At 45.5% G+C, this 19792-nt stretch overlaps 1 protein-coding gene across 1 annotated transcript in view; it reads right to left on the bottom strand.

Moving 5' to 3' along the window:
- The window catches only part of WNT11 (Wnt family member 11), a 222481-nt gene that overhangs the window by 97451 nt on the left and 105238 nt on the right, over positions 1–19792 (bottom strand). The window contains exon 4 of the mRNA XM_078658529.1: positions 8908–9143. Coding sequence (XP_078514655.1) covers positions 8908–9143 — 236 coding nt within the window. The remainder of the gene's footprint in view (positions 1–8907; positions 9144–19792) is intronic.

The raw sequence follows: 19792 nt of genomic DNA, 5'->3' as shown, positions 1-19792 counted from the left end.
GTTCTGTCCAAGCGAGACATCCATTACAACTCGGTCTTTAAACCGCGATGCGTTTACAACGTGGTCATTACAGCGGAAGTCGTTACAACGACTTGCGCTGGATGGCGCTATATACTAAGAAATAGTATGATTTACTATTCCAACACCTTCCCTACTGTTACGTAGGCTGGAGTTGGAATAGTAAATCATACTATTCCTAAGTCCAGCGCCTCTAGCGCAAGTCGTTGTAACGACTTGCGTTGTGATGACCGGGTTGTAAACGTATTGCGGTGTAAAGACCGCGTTGTAACGTCAAACATTCCTGTCCAAGGCAAGTTACATGTCAAGTCCTCTGCTCTTCTGGGAACATCTCTATTCAGCTAATGTATCATTATAGGGATATGGTAGGATTTTAAATGATTCGTCATCAGTTTGTGCTATCAGAACCGCTTCAAGGAGCACCACTCACCAAGACCAGACATCCAGCAGTATTTATCCTGATCATATTTTCAATACCTGGTTGTTCATAGAGCAGTCCATTATCTAGGTCTCTTGCTCAATTGTTTTTATATTTCCATACTCACTCTTACTCTTCTCAGAAGGAGGAACGGCTGGGCAGCTCCACTGGGTTTTGAAACTTGTTGACCTCAGTCTACATAAGGATGTTTGCAATGATTGCATTAGTCTACTGAGTTATTTTACAGGCTAGTGAATATTTAGTGAAGCATAATGCATTTAAGATAGCACTTTCTAGAGCCATACAGCTGTGGACAGAGGCGCAACTAAGGCCAAATTTCAGGTGGGCTACTAACATTTTCGGGGGCGGGGGTCTGATTCTTCCACCAATATGCAGAGTGGAGATGCAGCGGCTCTAAGAAGGGGTGAAAACACAACAACGCCTCGTTAGCATGTAAATGGTCTTCTAAAGACCTGTAAAGTACTCGGGTGCGGCTGTGTGTGTGCCCAGGAAGCTGTCTCAGCCGGGCTGACACACACAACGGGGGGGGGGGACGACTGAAGCCCCTTGAGCCCAGTGGGCGTTGCGCGCCTGGCTGTTAAGTGAGCGTTAAGCATATTTCAATTTCCCCAAAATATTTTTTCGTTTGCATTCATAGCATCATGCATCCGTCCTGCTAACCACCTATGAGCAAAACAGATTTAATGCACCTGATTCATTTGTCAGTAACATAACCAGCTTCACATCTTTCCTCCAGTTGTTTTGTTTATGGACACTATGATCCATGATTTGTCACTGTGTGTTTTAACTTTGTTGTATCTAAGCCCAATGAAAGGGAGTCAGAGATAGCCCAGTCCATGTCTTGAAACCATGGCTGTAATACATCACACACACACACAAACACACATGCACACACACACACACACACACACACACATACACACATACACAGAATCTCACCAGTCATTTACTGTCCCTTGGATAACGCTTTCTCTGCACATGCTTTTGCCTCAGCCCCTAAATAGCGCTATGTTGCCTCTGGATAGGGTCAGGCACTATATAAGTACCACCTACAGACATGCACTTATAAATAAAAACATTCAGATGTGTTGGTTGTTCTAAAATAATAAATGTCAGATCTCAATAGACAAAGCCTCAGCCTCTGATAGGAACCAATGCTTATACCTCTAAACCATTACCAGTTAAGAGTAGAAGTCAGGCAGAAGTAACAAAAGTCACCTCCTTCATGAGAACTGTCACATAAACAGAAGTCTGAGTTACAAGACAGGCAGCTCAACCTGCTTCTATCCCTACTAAAAATATAACGTGCAATTGGTTTCTGGACGTTTTCTTTATATAAGAATTCTGCAGAAGAAAATCAATTTCTCATATGTTTCAGCTTGGCTAGATGAGCGTGAAATCACAGTTTTGTCTGGTAAAGGAAAAATATCTAAACATTGAAAATGCTTCAAATGGACCATTTGGCCGCTCCCACCTGAGACCTTAGGCTAATCGTCTGTGATTGGAAGGTGGAAGAGAACCACTATGAGCCGTGTGTATTATACACCCTCGGTGCCGGCACCCCTGCGTGCTTCACTTATTCTCAAGTGCCAGCCCAGGCATCAGTTCTCCCCTGCACTGAATGGGTCCTGGATTTAGGCGAAATGGAAGTGTGAAAACTGCATTTCCTGCTCCTTAAGGGCTGAATAACTACATAAGGGAGAGCTTGAGAGCATTCAATGGCCTCTAGACCTTCTCCAGCCATGTTGAATGTTTCTCACTAAGGTTTCAGGGAGATGTTCAGCCACATGTTGCCCACCCATGTTAAGAAATAGAAACTTTTGTAGTAAACCACATATTCTGGTGAGGAGGTATTGGGGTGAATGGATAGGAGCGTTCCACCAGTTGTATATGTTTGTAGTCTATACAGAACCCTGTCATGGTCACTCTTCCTCCAGATGCACCTCAGAACTTGGAGGATGGAAATAGCTCTGCTACCAATAACTTTCTCTGGGTAATGAACGAGGCAGCCACTCAACTTTCACTCCAAGGTCAACCCTCCTCACTGACAGGAGGAACAGAAAACCCAATTACGTTCAAATTACTTGAACGTGGCTGTGACACGACTCATTGCCTACAGAGATTCAACGCCCCCATGCCTAAGGTGAACTATGCATCTCTTCTACACTTAGACACACTTTGACTCAAGTACGGTACCAGAATATTGTTTACTAAGTATTGTCTGTCAAAAATATTGTGTCCAAAATATCGTTTACAAAAATATCACCCGAGTGGAGTTAATAACAGAAAGCGACAACCAATGGAAGGTGTGCAGAACAATGATTGGAGGTAACTGTTGGGTTCTCATTCAATGATCCTGTTTCTTTCGTTTAAGACTTTATTCCTAGCTAAATCATTTCTTCTCACTTTAAAAATATATTTTTATGATTATAGACTCTTGATTCAGTGATCCAATTTTGATTGCTTTTGCTCCCAAAGTTTTATTACATTTCTACCTTTATATATTAACTTGAATTCCACTTTGAGGGTTTTCTTATTTTTTTGACCCTTTGGTTGTATAAATTGTGACAAATCCAGCAGCCACATTTATCTTTTTTATTGCCCTGCAGTGTTGCTTACTGGACTGAACTATTGATTTGAAGGTGTGCATGACAATAATTGGAGGTGACATTTTTTCCATACCATTAACCTTTCCTAGGTTTAAGACTTCTTTCTTAGTTGAACCATTTCTTTTCATTTTAGCCATATTTTGATGGTTAATGGCTCTTGATTCAGTGATCCAATTTTGATTGATTTTGCTCTCGATGTTTTATTAAGTGTTTCCTTTTTATGTTAGCTAGATTTCCATAATGAAGTTTCCATATCTTTTGACAGTTTGCTGCTGTAAATTGTGACACATACAGCACACACATTTCCCTCTGATTTAGTCTTGCTGCTCATGAAATGTTACATTTGAAATTTTAGGTATATTAACGCTTTTTTTCAAATTTATATTCATGGGTAGAGATTTGTATATAATGCCCGCTAATGATACAATATTAGAATAACAGTTTGTCTTTGGGTGACTGCACTGTTGGAAGAGTGCAACAGCCTGGCACCTACATAAAGCACTAGCCTTTTCTACCTCTTTTACTCCTGCTGATAGTTGCTAAATTCCATTCTGATATCTGGTACATAAAGTTAGAAGAACGGATATCATTGTTAAAGTTGTCTAAATCAATTAGTGAACCACTTTGCAATTATACTTTGGGTTATAGACCCAATGCTTTCACTACACATCTGGATTTATCCACATCTGATATTGGGTGCATATGAAATGTACATACCCAATAAATATTATCCTTGTTTGTCTTCATGAGATGTGAGGTGCCGTTTGCATTGCAGCCGGGAGGAGGAAACAGAGCCAAAGCTAAGACAGTTGGCAATTCCTAAAGATCCTGCCAGCTGCCCTGTCTACGGCAGATGTGATGTATTATTTTGCTTTCAAATATGTGGAATAGTTTGCGGTCGCAAATCTGTCTTTTTTAAACTGTTTCCACCCCTGGGCACATATTGTGCAATTTATTTTAGAGTTGATTGGTTATGACTCGCCCAGGGTTGTTCTGTGAGTCACAAATCTGTTCTCAAAGAGAAGAACTCAGGTTCACAAGATAGTATAGATTAGGACAGGGGATATGGGTGTAAGAAAAGCTTGTACATGTGTTTATGATCTTTTAACCTTGTGATGTACGTCAAGACGTCAACTAGCCCAAGAAAGATAGGGTGTATCTACAGTCTCTGAAACATGACCTGTGCCAAGTCATGGAAGGCGCTGATATATTAACCTACAGAAACATATTTTGCCACATATGCAATGCAATGTGATCCATTTCATTGACAGACTGTTTGCTGTTGTTAGAGTGAAATACATCTGGTTGTCATCTGTATAAGATTGCAGGTGTAGGTCTTGTTCGTAAAGGATGCTTAGAAGTGATCGAAGGTTAGCGATGAAAAGCAATGCCTCTGGCCATGTTCTCTGTGGCACTTTGGAAGGAAAAGGGTGAAATATGAAAGCATTTGATCCTGGTTTGCAGTCTGCTTGCAGGTCGCAGTGACTTGAACCACTACCTGGGAAATGACCCACTATGCCTAAATTAGGCCAAGATGATGGACTTGTGGAGTAGAGGAAATGCCCCCTCCATCATCTGCAATGCGAGGGTATCCAAGGCGTGACGCAAAACTATGTCAGCGTCATTGCCAGGCCTAAATCCCAATTGTACGCATTCGAAATCTTTTATATTGCTGTGTTCCTGCATGCAGGGCTGGACTGGGAACAGAAACCGGCACTGGCAAACTGCTCAGCCTGACCCCCTGGGAGGGGAGAGGGGGTGTGGCCAAGCAGTTTGTTAGGGCCGGTTTGTTACAGGGGGGTCGGTATTGCCGCAGGGGACGAAAACTGGCCCCCACCCTGGCGGCCCACCGGGAAACGCCCGGTGCCTGCTATGGCCACATTCTCAGCCTTTTTTGGCCACAAAGTAAAAAGTAGCCTTATGTTGGCAGTAGTCATCTACAGTTGGGTGCAGAGAGGGTCATGGTGGATAGCTGTAAAAAGCCAGTTTATTTTTGAAGGCGAAAGCGACTGAACTCGCTGTAATGGTCACAGTGCAGCCCTGAAAGAGTGTCTACTACAACAACAAAGTAAGAGAAGAAATGCCTGAGTTTATCTCAGCCATTGGGAACTGGGTGGAACGTGTTTCCATCATTTTTCACCAACTTTATCACTCTAGACAGATCCCAGCCACATGCAAATCAGCCTTGGTCCTGCTCCAAAAGGAACAGTCCAGCTCAAAGTGCCAGAGCAAGGCTTCTGCAGAGAGAAAGACAAGCAGCCACAGGCTGCTCCTGAAAGTGTGGACAGAGAGAAGAGAGAATTGGTATGAGGGGTAGAAGATGGAAGGGAGGGTGAAGTAAGACACATTTTACTAGTTTCATCTTACTAGAGTTAGAGTGAGAGAAAGGAGGGATTCCTGCACATTCCACTTCCCAGACTTACCATTACTTTGACCAAACCTGAAAGTAGAGCAAATAATCTATGGACCAGGTGCTCACTGTGAACAAGGATCTTAACATTGTTTCCTTTAATGTGAACAGATTAAATGCCCCAGCCGAGCACTAAATGATGATTCATGCCCTGAAGGGAATGAATAGGGACATCTGACTGTTACAAGAGACTCAGGGGCATAATCACAACAGAATGGCGGAGCGCGATGTTAAACCACATATTGTAACGCTGCGCTACGACATTCTGAAAACGCACGGATGCGCTGTATTTACAATAATAAGGCCACCCCTGCGTTTCCCATAGTGCTGGTGCTAAATTTAACTGCCTACCGCCAAAATTGCAGGGAATGATTGTTCATGTGCAGGAAGGTGTTCCCTCCTGCTCATAAACAATCACTAATGGCGATTTGTAACTTCTATGTGAGCTGCAGAATGCAGGACATATAGAAGTTGCAACTCCTCAGTATCTAATGATTGTTTATGTGCAGGAAGGGATACCTCCCTGCGCATGAACAATCACTAATGGTGATTTGCTATTTCTATGTGTGCTGCAAAATGCAGCACACATAGAAACAGCAAAAACGAGGAGAAATCAATAATTTCTCCTCATTGCGCCAGTTCAAGAACAGGTTTTTCCTGGTTTTCCCTGGTCTTTTGGCACTGCCCCATATTTACGCCAGCCTTGTAAATAGGGGGCAGCGTCAAAAAGCAATGGTGCTGCGGCGGAATGCCCACTGCAACGCCCATTGTCCACCCCTTTCACCCTAAGCGTGAATAGGGGCATTATTTACAAGGCAGCGTTAAGCCACGTTAAGCGGCATAACACTGCCTTGTAGATAGGGCGAAGACTTTATTGTCACCAGAGCATCAAAAAAGTGATGTTCTGGTGGCGATAACCCCTTGAAAATACGCCCCTCACTTTTTTGCTAGGAACACTTGGCAATATATGTCTCTGTATGTCCCAAGTGAGCACTTTGCCCCCATCAAATGAAAGATGTAAAATTAGGTTGAATTCTTTCTTTATGTCTGCTTGGAATTCACAGAGGTTTTTCTGGCATGCCTACATCCATTAGTAGGCCTACTCAAGGACTAAGAAATGGCCTTCCAATGTAAAGCTTGCTTTAGAAGTTTGGGAATACTTACAAACTTGTATAGTTATGAACAATCTAAATCTTCAATCCAACTAATTTTAAACTTGAAAGGGGCCAAATATGTACCACAGAAAAGAGATGGTCTAAATGTCCTTCCAAGGTGGGAATGACCAACCTCCCCCCCCCCTCGATTTGCTGGGGGTCTAGGGGAAGGGTTATCTACATGGGGAAAAAATATTTTCCACATGGAGAAAAACTCAATTTTCACACCTGTCTTGCTCCTTTGCGAAGTTCTCAGCTATGGAGAACTCATCACAGTTGAAACAGGATCCCACTGGGAATGTCACATGAAACATTTAGGGAACTAACATTTGGACAAAACAGATTTTGTAGCTGCTAGTAAAAAGAGGAACCCCCAGATCTTTATCCCTTTTTCCTGATCTCCTCGTCATAACCAATAGCCTACCCAGTAATAGTTCAGGACCCAAGGAGGAATCTTGATATCTGAATGTGTAAAAATATGCGGTGAACATTGGAGCTGTCTATAGACACAACAGCAGAACTACTTTGCCATCCTTGACTTCTTAAACCACACAGCGAAGCTGCAAATGTGTGAGATACTGCAAGATATAGGCCTTTATGGACTTCTGGGAGTTCCTAACCCTGCTGTGACCAATCCCTTAACGTCTTGAAGAACACTGGAAAATGTGTTGCCTTTAAAAGGCAAGAATTAAGATGGGGCACTGTTTTGTTCCATGGATGCCCTTGAACACGTGCTTCCAAAAACTGAAGGACCCCAGGAATGCCATAGATATTTTAACATGGTGTAGAGAAGTTGAAGCAATAGTAAGAAAAACACACTTCAGCTTATTTCTTCAAGATTGTGTAGTTATAAAAAAGTTCACATAAAAAACTGGACCATCATGCTAGTGACCAAAGACTTGGTCAAGCACCGGCTGTACCAGCTTGAGAGCAGGGGACTGGAGGGGTGTTAGATGGACAGATTAACTTGAATTTTATAGCTCTTTTTAACTTTGAATCGAGACTCTAGAGGTCACTAGGTAGCAGAAGATAATAAATAACAGAAGGAATATACCATAATACAGGTGTGGAATGGGGCTAACGAGTGGCAAGCACAATTAGAGAGAGAAAGAGGAATGGTTAAAAGCATAAACATTTTAAGTGAAAGGCAAATGGAGTGAACGTGAAAGAAAGGAGAAAAAATGCAAAAAGGAAAGAAAAAAGATGGAAAAAAGAAAGTAGGAGAGAAAGTAAGTTGGAAGGAATGAAAGAAAGAAAGTTGTAAAGATGGACAGAAAAATGAAAAGGCTAAAAGAGATAGCAAAATGAAGTAAAGAAAACATTCCTAGGAGGAGCAATTCCTGGGGAACATCTTTGAAACTATGGGCATCACACACTTCGCTCACTGAGAGGCAGCCCTATAGCTCAAGGAGTGGGGGGTATTTTTATTTCCCTGGCTATTCCTTTGTGTGTGACTAATACGATCCAACTGTGCCCCTACAGACTTCCATTGCAAAAAATGTTAACACATTTATATCTAGACTGTCCAAGGGAGAAATGTATAACAGGACATACATTATAGTGGATGTCAAGACTTCACATTTAATGAGAGGCTTGGTTTACCCTTGCTAGGTTTAGGGGTTGTTGAAAAGAGGGCTTCTTGGCCATTCAGGACATCCTGTGATATCCAGTCTATGACACTGTGGCCCTGGCAATTTTGGGTTGGCGAGACATCAAATCAAGGTTGCACAAAGGGAGTTTGGCCCTTACTAATCTTGATCATGCTAGTGGCATAAGTGTTGATAGAGATATGATGGCTAAAGAATTTGCACCAGATGCTGTGGAATGCCACAGCAATGGGAAGGCTCACTATACACATTATTGCTATTTTAAAATCAGGCAACATCTCCTTCCATACATTGGCAGATATAAAAGGCATTGGACGTACCCCCCCCCCCCCGAGTCTGAGGGCATTACAGCTGTTTGGTGAACCATGACCACTTGGAAATGGAACTTGTACTTAGATCTGCCTTCAGAAAGTGATGGTGCATAGTTGGAGAAAGTGTACTAGTTTTCTGTGGGATGTTTTGGAGGGGATTTTAGGCTGAGGGTGATCTATGAGGAAGTTGTGAGCAAGGAGTGGAAGATGAGCATACAAATGAGTTTTGACCCCTGTTCTGCTGGCAATTTTTAAATCGCTGTAGCGTCTGGTACAGTAACTCACCTTATATCAAAGAAAGCCCCAATAAAAATTTAATTTGAGAGAGCACTGGTCCAGCATGCTCTGATTGTATTTACCTCTCTCTAGATCCTGATTGAAGTTGGGTGCAAGTTCGATGGAGGAGCAGTTCCACCGCATGTCGCTGAAGGTTTTGTGGCATGTCTTCTTCACCTCTCTGGCCGCGTGGATGATGGTCTGCATGAGATCCAGGTTACTGCGGCACAGCTGTGTCTGAGAAGAGACTAGGCCTTGCAGCTGCTTGCAGTGCTGGGTCTGGTTCAAGGCGAGAGCTAATGGAGTATTGGACAACGCTCTGATATAAAAGAAGGCCATAAAGAAAAAGAAGGGGAAAAAACACCCAAGCAATTAAAACAACAGATTTTCAAGGGTTGATATTTTATGCATTAATAGATCCCCCCTGAAATTGTCCAGACATTGCTCCATTATCATGTCATCCCCTTTCCCACAAAACATGGAATGCGTCCAAAAACCATAAAGGACTGTCAGAGCTCCACAATGTTGAATGCACACTTACGTCACTGGAGAGGTGAACATACTCTCCACTAAAGCACTTTATTATATCACCTCTTAACAATGCAGCGTGTTTCGCTGATGGATGAGAGCCATAGTGCGATTACTTGTAGTTACGTCAGACTCAAGGGGAAATGTTGGTGGAAGCATCGGACCAACAACAGGATCCATGCACAGAAATACATTTTGGAAAATGTAATTAGCTATGTGCACATTTTTTGTGTACTGTCTTCTTCTTTCATTTCACAAATTGAAACTCCAGCAGAATTAAAATTGCTTATTCACTGAGCCTGATATAAGGCAAATTGACATAAAACAACATTTACCCATGATGGACAGCTGTATATACAATTTAGGTGTAGCGTACATTATGTTCCAGACACCTGTCGCACAGCAGCAAAAATCTAGAGGACTCAAATTCTCTACAGTGATATTTATTTCATCTTTTTTATCCATAATTTATTCCATGACTTCATCACATATTTTTCCATTTACCATTTCAAGGCTTCGTACATATATTTACCCTTCTGGGTAGTTATAGTTAGGATGTAGTTTCCATAGCTAGAAATTTTTTTCATTTGCCAATAACGTTGGCACCGTTTAACCAATCTTTGCAAAATTTTCAAAATTATTTTGACACTCACTTCAGCTGCTGTTCTGAAACTTTCGGTGTGATCCTTCAAGTGGGGGAAATATCCATAGGAAACTTTAGGCATGACTACAGCCCGAACTGCTGAACGGAATTACACCACATTTGGCAGAAAGCTAGCCCTTGGCCCAGAAAGAGCCCTTTGTCCGAGGACATTGCAGTTTGCTATGGCATGGCGGGAGCACCTCTCCATTTGTCCATTTGTCAATTTAAAAATATTAAGAAAAAAAAGGGGGGCAGGCCCTGGGGGATGGGGTTCCCTTAGCAAAAAATAGCCTGGGAGGGTGGCCACTCAGCCCCCTTCCCTTTCAGTTTAAAAAAAATATTAAAAGGCCGGGCACTGGTGGAACCGCACAGCCCCCCCCTCCCTTTTTTGTAATGAAGAAAATATTATAATAAGTAGGAGGCTTGAGGTCCCCAGGTCCCAAAATGGTCCAAGGAAGGAGGGCCATGTGGCCTCCCTTCCTACAAAATGGAGAGAAAAAAAAGCTGACATCTCACCAGAGGCCCGGCCCACTTTTTCCCCCACTCTGCAAATATGCCTCCTGGCGTGCTGCTGGTTGAGGGATGAAGTCCCTTTGGCTGCTGAGGGCCCCTACAAGAACTCCTGCTACCTCCAGTAAGTCCCACACAATGGGATTGTTGAGAGATGGTCGGAGGCCACACATCCTTTTTCCAGCATTCTGCAAACGAGCCTCTGGGCACACTGCTGGTGAGGGATGAGTTCCTCTTGCCTCCTGAGGCAACCCGGACTATATTGGACTTCTTCCCCCAAGCAGCAGTGCTCCAGGAGGCACATTTGGAGAGTAGTGGAGAAAGGGTGTGTGGTCTCTGATAACATCTCAGCAATCCAGCTGTTTGTCTCTTACTGGAGGTAACAGGAGAGGTTGTTGGCACCGAAGGAGCCTTAAGAGCCTGGGGCACATCAGCACCCAACTAGTAGTGCGCGAGGAAGCAGGTTTGCAGAGTGGTGGAGAAAGGGGGTGTGGGCACCAAAAACCTCTCAGCAAACCCACTGGGTGGGACTTGCTGGAAGTAACAGGAGGGGTAGTTAGCCCCCAAGTACCCCCAATAGCCAAGGGGACTTCATCCCCCTACTAGTACTGTCCCAGGAGGCGCGTTTGCAGAGTGGTGGAGAAGGGGAGTGTGGCCTGCTATCAGGTCTCAGCAACCCAACGGTGTGGGAATTAATGAAGGTAACAGGAGGAGTGGTTGGCCCCCAAGTATGTTCTTGGATGCCAACTATGTCTCCTGTTGGTCCAAGGAAGGAGGGCCATGTGGCCTCCCTTCCTACAAAATGGAGAGAAAAAAAAGCTGACATCTCGCCAGAGGCCCGGCCCACTTTTTCCCCCACTCTGCAAATATGCCTCCTGGCATGCTGCTGGTTGAGGGATGAAGTCCCTTTGGCTGCTGAGGGCCCCTACAAGAACTCCCGCTACCTCCAGTAAGTCCCACACAATGGGATTGTTGAGAGATGGTCGGAGGCCACACATCCTTTTTCCAGCATTCTGCAAACGAGCCTCTGGGCACACTGCTGGTGAGGGATGAGTTCCTCTTGCCTCCTGAGGCAACCCGGACTATATTGGACTTCTTCCCCCAAGCAGCAGTGCTCCAGGAGGCACATTTGGAGAGTAGTGGAGAAAGGGGGTGTGGTCTATTCTATTCTATTCTATTCGTTTTGGTAGAGCGCGACAGCTGCCCCAGCAATGAGGCGTCCCGGCGCTAAGAACCCAAGATCCTAGCCTGAGCAGGGAGAAACGAAGGCTGGAGAGAGGCTTTACAGGCAAGGGAATAGGAACGTTTTCACTGCTTTCCGGAATGCCGGTAGGCTGTCAGTGGAGCGAATGTGTTGTGGCAGGTCATTCCACAGCTTGGCTCCGAGGAACCTAAAGGAGCGGCCGCCCATGCGGCTGAGTTTTATGCGTGGGACGCATAAGAGGTTTTGGTTGGAAGATCTTAGGTTCCGTGACGGCGCATAGGGAGTGAGAAGGGGTCGAAGCAGAGGAGGGGTGTTGAATTTGAGGATTTTGAAAGACAGAATGAGGGTCTTGAATTTGATTCTAGAATCAACGGGTAGCCAGTGTAATTTCTTGATGGTCGCTCTGGCAGAGCATCTGCGGGGGAGGCCGACCAGAGTTCTAGCCGCAGAGTTCTGCACGCGTTGGAGCCGTGCTATCTCACATTTGTTGGCACCAAGAAGGAGCACATTAGCGTAGTCCAGGCGTGAGAGGATGGTGGCTTGGATAATGAGTTGGCGGGTTTTAGCGTTAAAAAAGCCAAGTATATGGCTGAGGCTTCTCAGTAAGCCAATGCAGGTGCCCGCAACCTTTTTGGTGTGAGACCGAAAGTTGAGTGAGGCATCCATCCAAACGCCTAGATTTTTTACTAGGGTTTTGGGGGGAGGGATGGTGCCTAGGGAGGACGGCCACCAGTGCTCATTCCAGAGGCTGGTGTCTTTGCCAAGGAATAGCACCTCTGTCTTTCCGCCGTTAAGTTGCAGACAATTCATTGTCATCCATTGGGCGACCGCAGAGAGTCCGTTTTTAAAGTTAGAGGATGAGCTGGAAGGGCCTTTTGAGAGAGCGATGGCTAGCTGTGTGTCGTCGGCGTACGACACTAATGTCAAGCCCCATTCTTTGGCCACTGCCGCCAAAGGCTGGACGTAGAAATTAAAAAGGGATGGGCTCAACGCAGAGCCCTGCGGAACTCCCTGAGCAATGGGGTGGGGTTTGGACAGGAAGGGGGGGGCGGAGACTCGAAAGGACCTGTTGTCGAGGAAAGATCTGAACCAATCCAAGGCCTGCTCAGCCACTCCAAAGGTCTCCAAACGATTAAGAAGGATGTTATGAGACACCGTATCAAAGGCTGCGCTGAGATCCAAAAGGATCAGCGCAGCACTTTGACCGGCATCTAAGATCGTTCGGAGATGCTCTGTGGTGGCTAAGAGGGCAGACTCAGTGCTATGGCCTGGTCTAAACCCATTTTGTCATGGGTCTAGAATGTTGTTCTCGACCATATGCTGGGATAGAGCACTGTTGACATGCGCTTCAGCGAGTTTGGACAGCCATGGAAGCAGGGAGATTGGACGAAAATTCTCCGGTTTGGATGGATCTAGGGTGGGTTTCTTGATGATAGGCGAAACCCACGCTTGCTTCCAGGCAGATGGTACACACGCTGAAGTGAAGGAGAGGTTCAGGATGGTGGTAAGTGTCGGTAGAAAGAAGTTAAGTGATTCTAGGAATTGAGCCGGGCGCATAGGGTCCGCAGGGGAACCAGATTTGACTTTTTTACAAAGTCTGATGAGGATTTCATCAGAGATTTCCGGGATGTGAGTCAAGGTCGAGTAGTTGGGGGAAGGGGAAGGATTGCTGGTAGGGCTGGGGGAGTGCTGAGGGAAGGAAGTGTAAATTTTCTGTACTTTATCAACAAAGAACCTGGCAAGGTCTTCGCATTGTTGCTCGGAGGAAATACTCGGGAGGGGAGCTTTGCTGCTCTGAAGTTCTTGTACGAGCTTGAAGATTTCTTTAGCAGGGGTGGGACTAGATTCGATCTTGTCGGAGTAGAAAGCGGTCCGTGCAGCACGGATGGCTTTGTGGTACGTTTTTTGTAAAAGTAGGTATTTTGTTTTATCTTCTACGTTGTACTCCCTACGCCAGAGGCGTTCTGCCTTTTTGCACTGTTTGCGTAAGTTTTTGAGAGTGTCGTTGTACCAAGGGTTGGAAGGGGAGTTGCGACCTTTTGCCCATTTGGCAGGAATGAGACTGTCTAGTCCGTCCGTGATCCACTCATGAAACGCACTGTAATTAGCGTTGATGTCAGAGTTGGTGTCAAGATGGAAGTCCCCTAAGGTCGAGTGGAGGGCGTCGCGAGATAGTTTATGCCATTGTCTTTTTAGACGGCGGGGCGGTGCCATGTTGTGCCTGCTTTTATTGACCGGAATGGCCAATTTAATGAGGGAGTGATCCGTCCATCCCATAGGGAGGGGTGTCTCTGAGGTGAGTTTCTCTAGGTTTGAGAAAACTGGGTCTAAGATGTGACCAGCAAGGTGAGTTGGAGTGGAGATGAAGGGGTTGAGTTGCAGTGCGGAGAGATCTGCAAGGAGCGTTTTGATCGTAGAGTCGTTTATTAGATCAAAGTGAAGATTGAGATCTCCCAGGATCGTAAAGTTAGAGCTTTTAGTTATTAAGGAGGTTGTTGTTTCAAGAAGAGCCTCAATGAATTTTGAAGTGGGGCCAGGTGGACGGTAGATATAGAGACCAGATACAGTGAAGTTAGGGTTTATAATAATTTTAAACTGGGCGCTTTCACAGTCTGGTAGTTCTTCCTTAGCAAATGAACAGGAAAACGTTTTTTTATAGATTATAGCGATACCGCCTCCTCTTCCATCTCTGTTAATTGTCGACATGAGATAGTCATCTGGCAGCGTAAGGTTGGGAATGGTGGAGGTGCCATCCCGTAGCCAAGTTTCACAGAGGAAGAGGATATCTGGATTTTCGTCCAGGATAAGGGTATTGACCTCGAGGTGGTGTCTAGCTAGCGATCTTACGTTGAGGTGAAAGATCGTAATGGAGGTGGTTTTCTCGGATGCCTGGAACTGTCGAATGGGGTGGGGTGTAGCAGTAGTAAAGCTGCAGCTTTGACATTGTAGGCATGTGAGACCGGGCTTGCCTGTAGTGTTAGCGCAAGACCGTCCGGGGTTCAGGCTATGCAGTAGCTCGCTATCATAGGAGAGCGGTAGTGACGGAGTTAGGCCAGGGGGATTGGCGAGAGGCGATGACTTGGCGATGACGGGCGAAGACGGGCTTGCCTTAGGCGCGCCTTCGGCGCGCAAACGGCGCTCCCGCTGCGCTCGTCCGCTGCACTCGTCCGCTGCGCTTCCTGCCCTGGCACATAATGAACAAGAAGGAAGGGGCGTGGCCTCAAGGGGGCGTGGCTAGCAAGCACGCCTGCGATGGCGGCCGCTGGATGTGAAACAAACAATTGCCGTAGCAGCGCTCAATCGGCTGCGTGGCAAGAAGGTAGGATGCCAATAATAGTCAGCTTTATACAGGTTATTCAGTCAACACAGTAAAAACAATTTGTCACAAATTTTTAAATATCGCGTACCTCCAGAGCCCGGCTTCCGCCTCAGGTCTGGGATCTGATTTCTGTAAGTGTGTTTCAGAGCGGCGTTTATAAAGGGCAGGGGGCGTGGCCTCAAGGGGGCGTGGCTAGCAAGCACGCCTGCGATGGCGGCCGCTGGATGTGAAACAAACAATTGCCGTAGCAGCGCTCAATCGGCTGCGTGGCAAGAAGGTAGGATGCCAATAATAGTCAGCTTTATACAGGTTATTCAGTCAACACAGTAAAAACAATTTGTCACAAATTTTAAAATATCGCGTACCTCCAGAGCCCGGCTTCCGCCTCAGGTCTGGGATCTGATTTCTGTAAGTGTGTTTCAGAGCGGCGTTTATAAAGGGCAGGGGGCGTGGCCTCAAGGGGGCGTGGCTAGCAAGCACGCCTGCGATGGCGGCCGCTGGATGTGAAACAAACAATTGCCGTAGCAGCGCTCAATCGGCTGCGTGGCAAGAAGGTAGGATGCCAATAATAGTCAGCTTTATACAGGTTATTCAGTCAACACAGTAAAAACAATTTGTCACAAATTTTAAAATATCGCGTACCTCCAGAGCCCGGCTTCCGCCTCAGGTCTAGGATCTGATTTGATCTGATAACATCTCAGCAATCCAGCTGTTTGTCTCTTACTGGAGGTAACAGGAGAGGTTGTTGGCACCGAAGGAGCCTTAAGAGCCTGGGGCACATCAGCACCCAACTAGTAGTGCGCGAGGAAGCAGGTTTGCAGAGTGGTGGAGAAAGGGGGTGTGGGCACCAAAAACCTCTCAGCAAACCCACTGGGTGGGACTTGCTGGAAGTAACAGGAGGGGTAGTTAGCCCCCAAGTACCCCCAATAGCCAAGGGGACTTCATCCCCCTACTAGTACTGTCCCAGGAGGCGCGTTTGCAGAGTGGTGGAGAAGGGGAGTGTGGCCTGCTATCAGGACTCAGCAACCCAACGGTGTGGGAATTAATGAAGGTAACAGGAGGAGTGGTTGGCCCCCAAGTATGTTCTTGGATGCCAACTATGTCTCCTGTTATCTGCAATAAGTCCTACAGAGCGGGTTTGCTAAGAGGTCTTCAGAGACCATGCCCCCTTTCTCCACCATGCTGCAAACCAGACTCAAGGTGCACTACTGGCTGGGAGATGAAGACTACTATACTACTGAGGGACTTCGGGGACAAGGAAGCCTTCTTGGTACCTACTGTAAGTCCTACACAGTGGGATTCCTGGGAGCTGGTTGGAGGCCCAGCCCCCTTTCTCTACCTCTCTGTGAATGTGACTACTAGTTAAAAAAACATAGAAATTCACAAAAAAAGCTAAAGGTTACAGGGACATTATAGTTAGGAATCAGCATTTAAAACGGTAAACATCCTTTACAACGCAACTTTTACCACGCAGTGCCTTTACGACGCAACTTTACAACGCAAACCATTACAACGCATTGCGCTGGGGGGCGCTCTAGGATAGGGAATAGGTTTAATGTACTATCCAACACCTTCCCTACTATCCACGGGGACAGGAGTTGGAATAGTAAATTAAACTATTCACTATCCAGCGCCCAAAAGCACTATGCGTTGTAATGGTATGCATTGTAAAACTTGCGATGTAAAGGTAGGCGTTGTAAATGTATGCGTTGTAACGTCATACATCCATTTAAAACACCTTAAAAATTCACTTAAAAAAACAAAGGTTACAGGGATGTTATAGTTAGGAAATGGAATTTAAAAAACATAGAAATGCATTGAAAAAGCCAAAGATTACAGAGATGTTATAGTTAGGCTAACGTTTGACTCGTACAAAACCAGAGAAATCCAGCTGTTACAGTTGATGAGCTAACTATAACTCGCGCACCCGCAATGCACTGCTTCTGACCTCACATATTACATCACTCATGACATGGTCAGTGACATCACTGATGACATTGCTGATGACATCTCAAATGACATCACTGATTACATCATCCGCAGAATCTCTGACACACACACTCACACCCCATATAATCATTCATACACCCACTCCAACTACCACACTACCATTCTCAAACCCATTCAAACACACATACCAGTACTTACACAGTCACTCACTGATTCATGGATCAACAAACACACTCAACTACTAAAATCCAAAGACATGCCAAATTTGGATAACAAGTAGTCCTATTAATTAAATTGCAGGGTACCGAAGCAATACATATGCGCTGCCACCAGTAGCAAGGAGGAGCGGTTGCAGCTTCTAACTAGCCCCAACGATGTCTATAGTTGAGTGATTGTCCATTTTGTGTGGGTTATGTAAATCAATGGCACTGGTTTGGCCATAATGGAAGCCAGAAAGCCACCAGATGGCTGCACCTGACCCTATAAAGGTCAGGTGCAGAAGGTTACTTTCAAAGTATCCCTGGGGCTTTGCTAAATGCCCGCCACTCAAAATGTCTCCCCATGGGCTAGCGGTGTAGCAAAGATGGGCGGGATGGCAGTCTGCCCCATGCAGCAAGAGTTTTAGGGGTGGTGGCCTCCCTCCCCGCTCTTACCTGTGCCGGTCGCGGCAACCGCAGCAATCGCCAGAAAACTCCCCCTCTTACAGCCGCCGTGGGTGGCAAATGCTGGGACCACCATGAGCGGCAAAAGACCTAGCTACACCACTGCCATGGGCAATCAGGGGGGATGCACATATGGAAGGCACTGCACCCAGAGTCATTGATAGGTATTCTTCAGGGATGGCCACTGTTGCACTGACAGGTTTTGATGAAGGAAGACAGGCCAGCCCTTAACACAGTGGAAGGTGGGACAGTGGATGACGCCATGAGAAGACAAGTGAGCCTCTTGTAACACAAAATTGTCTGGGGCACAAAGAGAGTGGGAATGACCCTTGCACTCTCAGGTCTTATTGTCAAGTTTTTTGATGCTCCATATTTGGGGGCATGAAAGTAGACCCCGGGTTTTAAAGGACTGTAATTGTTTCAGTCATGTGACTTACGTAGAACACAAAGGGCGCAATAAAATCTGTTTGAAAAATTAATCTGAAAAAAAAATTGGTTATTGACAATATAAAAAAGTAGAATAATTATCACACCCACAAAGTGTTGCTACATTTAGAGCAAAGAAAAGAGAGGTCGCTGCCCACTGCCTCACTCTGCTACCAGACACATTTATTTCTGAAATTCTTCATCATCGCTGAGGCTCACACAATTATTTGGTACCTCATGTGGAAAGGAAAGGGCATGAACTTGAATTCTGCAGAGGGTTTTCTTCCATCTGAATGACTATATTTATTTTAGAGAATCCTAGTTTATTTTCTCAGAAACCTTATTTTTTACACGTCCAGTCAGATCATAAAATCGTTGAAGCCAAAAATTACACTTTGGACAAAACTGCTACTGTCCAGGAAATTTCAAATTCATTAACCCAGTAAATACACTTTTCATACGGGGAGTAATTCATACAATAAAGTCAGAAAAAAGTCGTCCTTCATGCAATGAACACATTGCAGCTGCTGGTGATCCTCATACATACTCTCCAGTATCTGCCATTTTTTTTATTTGGTTCTTTATTTATGTTTTTGTTTTCTTTGCAGTTGTGTATATCACCCTTAGGTATCAGAGTGCTTCATTAAGAAAAGCGAATTACTCCTTTGTAAATAGATCTATGAATGTTTAATATAGGGGTGGGTGTAACAAGCAAATTTCTGTGTATCGTAATTACGTGGAATTACCTTAGAATCAGCCGCGGCCCTTGGAGGGAGTTACGGTGGGGCAGGGAGGCAGGGATGTGGGGAGGGGGAGAGGCGGGGAGGGGGAGAGGCGGGGAGGGGGAGAGGCGGGGAGGGGAAGGGGCAGGGTGTAGGGTTCTAAAAACCGGCATATGGATAATTGTATGTATGTATGTAGACACACTTTTAGAGCGCAACTGTCACCCAAAGGGCATCCTGGCGCTTTGACCGAAACATTAACCTACAGATGTTTAACGCTACACTGCTCTTGGGAAGAGGTGGCTTTTGAGCTCCTTTTTAAAAGACAAGAGGTCCTGTTTGCACCTTAGGGACATCGGTAAGGAATTCCATAGTTTGGCGGCCGCAAAGCTGAAAGAACGGCCGCCCATCCTCACCCTCTTTATCCTGGGAATTGTCACCAGGAACGCCGAGGAAGATCTCAAAGGCCTAGCGGTAGAGTACCAGGAAAACAGATCCTGCAACATCACTGGCCCCAGCCCATGCAGGGCTCTAAAAACCAGACAGGAAGATTTATAACAAATCCGTTCTTGAACAGGGATTAGGGAACAGGGATAATTGCAGATAAGTACACAATTTAATTCATAAAACGAAATTCGTAGCGCACACAGCATGGCAAAATGCGATGCTGTGCGCGCTCCGAATTTCGTTTTATTAATTAAATTGTGTACTTACCTGCAATTATCCATATGCCAGTTTTTAGAACCCTCCACCCTGCCCCTCCCCCTCCACTCCTCCCTGCCCCACCGTAACTCCCTCCACGGGCCGCGGCTGCTTAGAATTCCAAAAGAATTACGTGCTTAGCTCTATTTCCTAGCACAAAAATGCCCCCCTTGTGTCCAAAATTGACCTGAGGATACATTTTGTGCAAAGAAATAGCGCTGCATGCAACAGAACATGAATAGAAAATGTGAGTAGCCGCGAGCTTACTGTGCTCCTGTGGAAGGATTTTCCCCAAACGTACT

The sequence above is a fragment of the Lissotriton helveticus genome, chromosome 8 (assembly GCF_964261635.1).
Source record: "Lissotriton helveticus chromosome 8, aLisHel1.1, whole genome shotgun sequence".
Lineage (NCBI taxonomy): Eukaryota > Metazoa > Chordata > Amphibia > Caudata > Salamandridae > Lissotriton > Lissotriton helveticus.
This window is presented reverse-complemented; position numbering and strand designations above follow the sequence as displayed.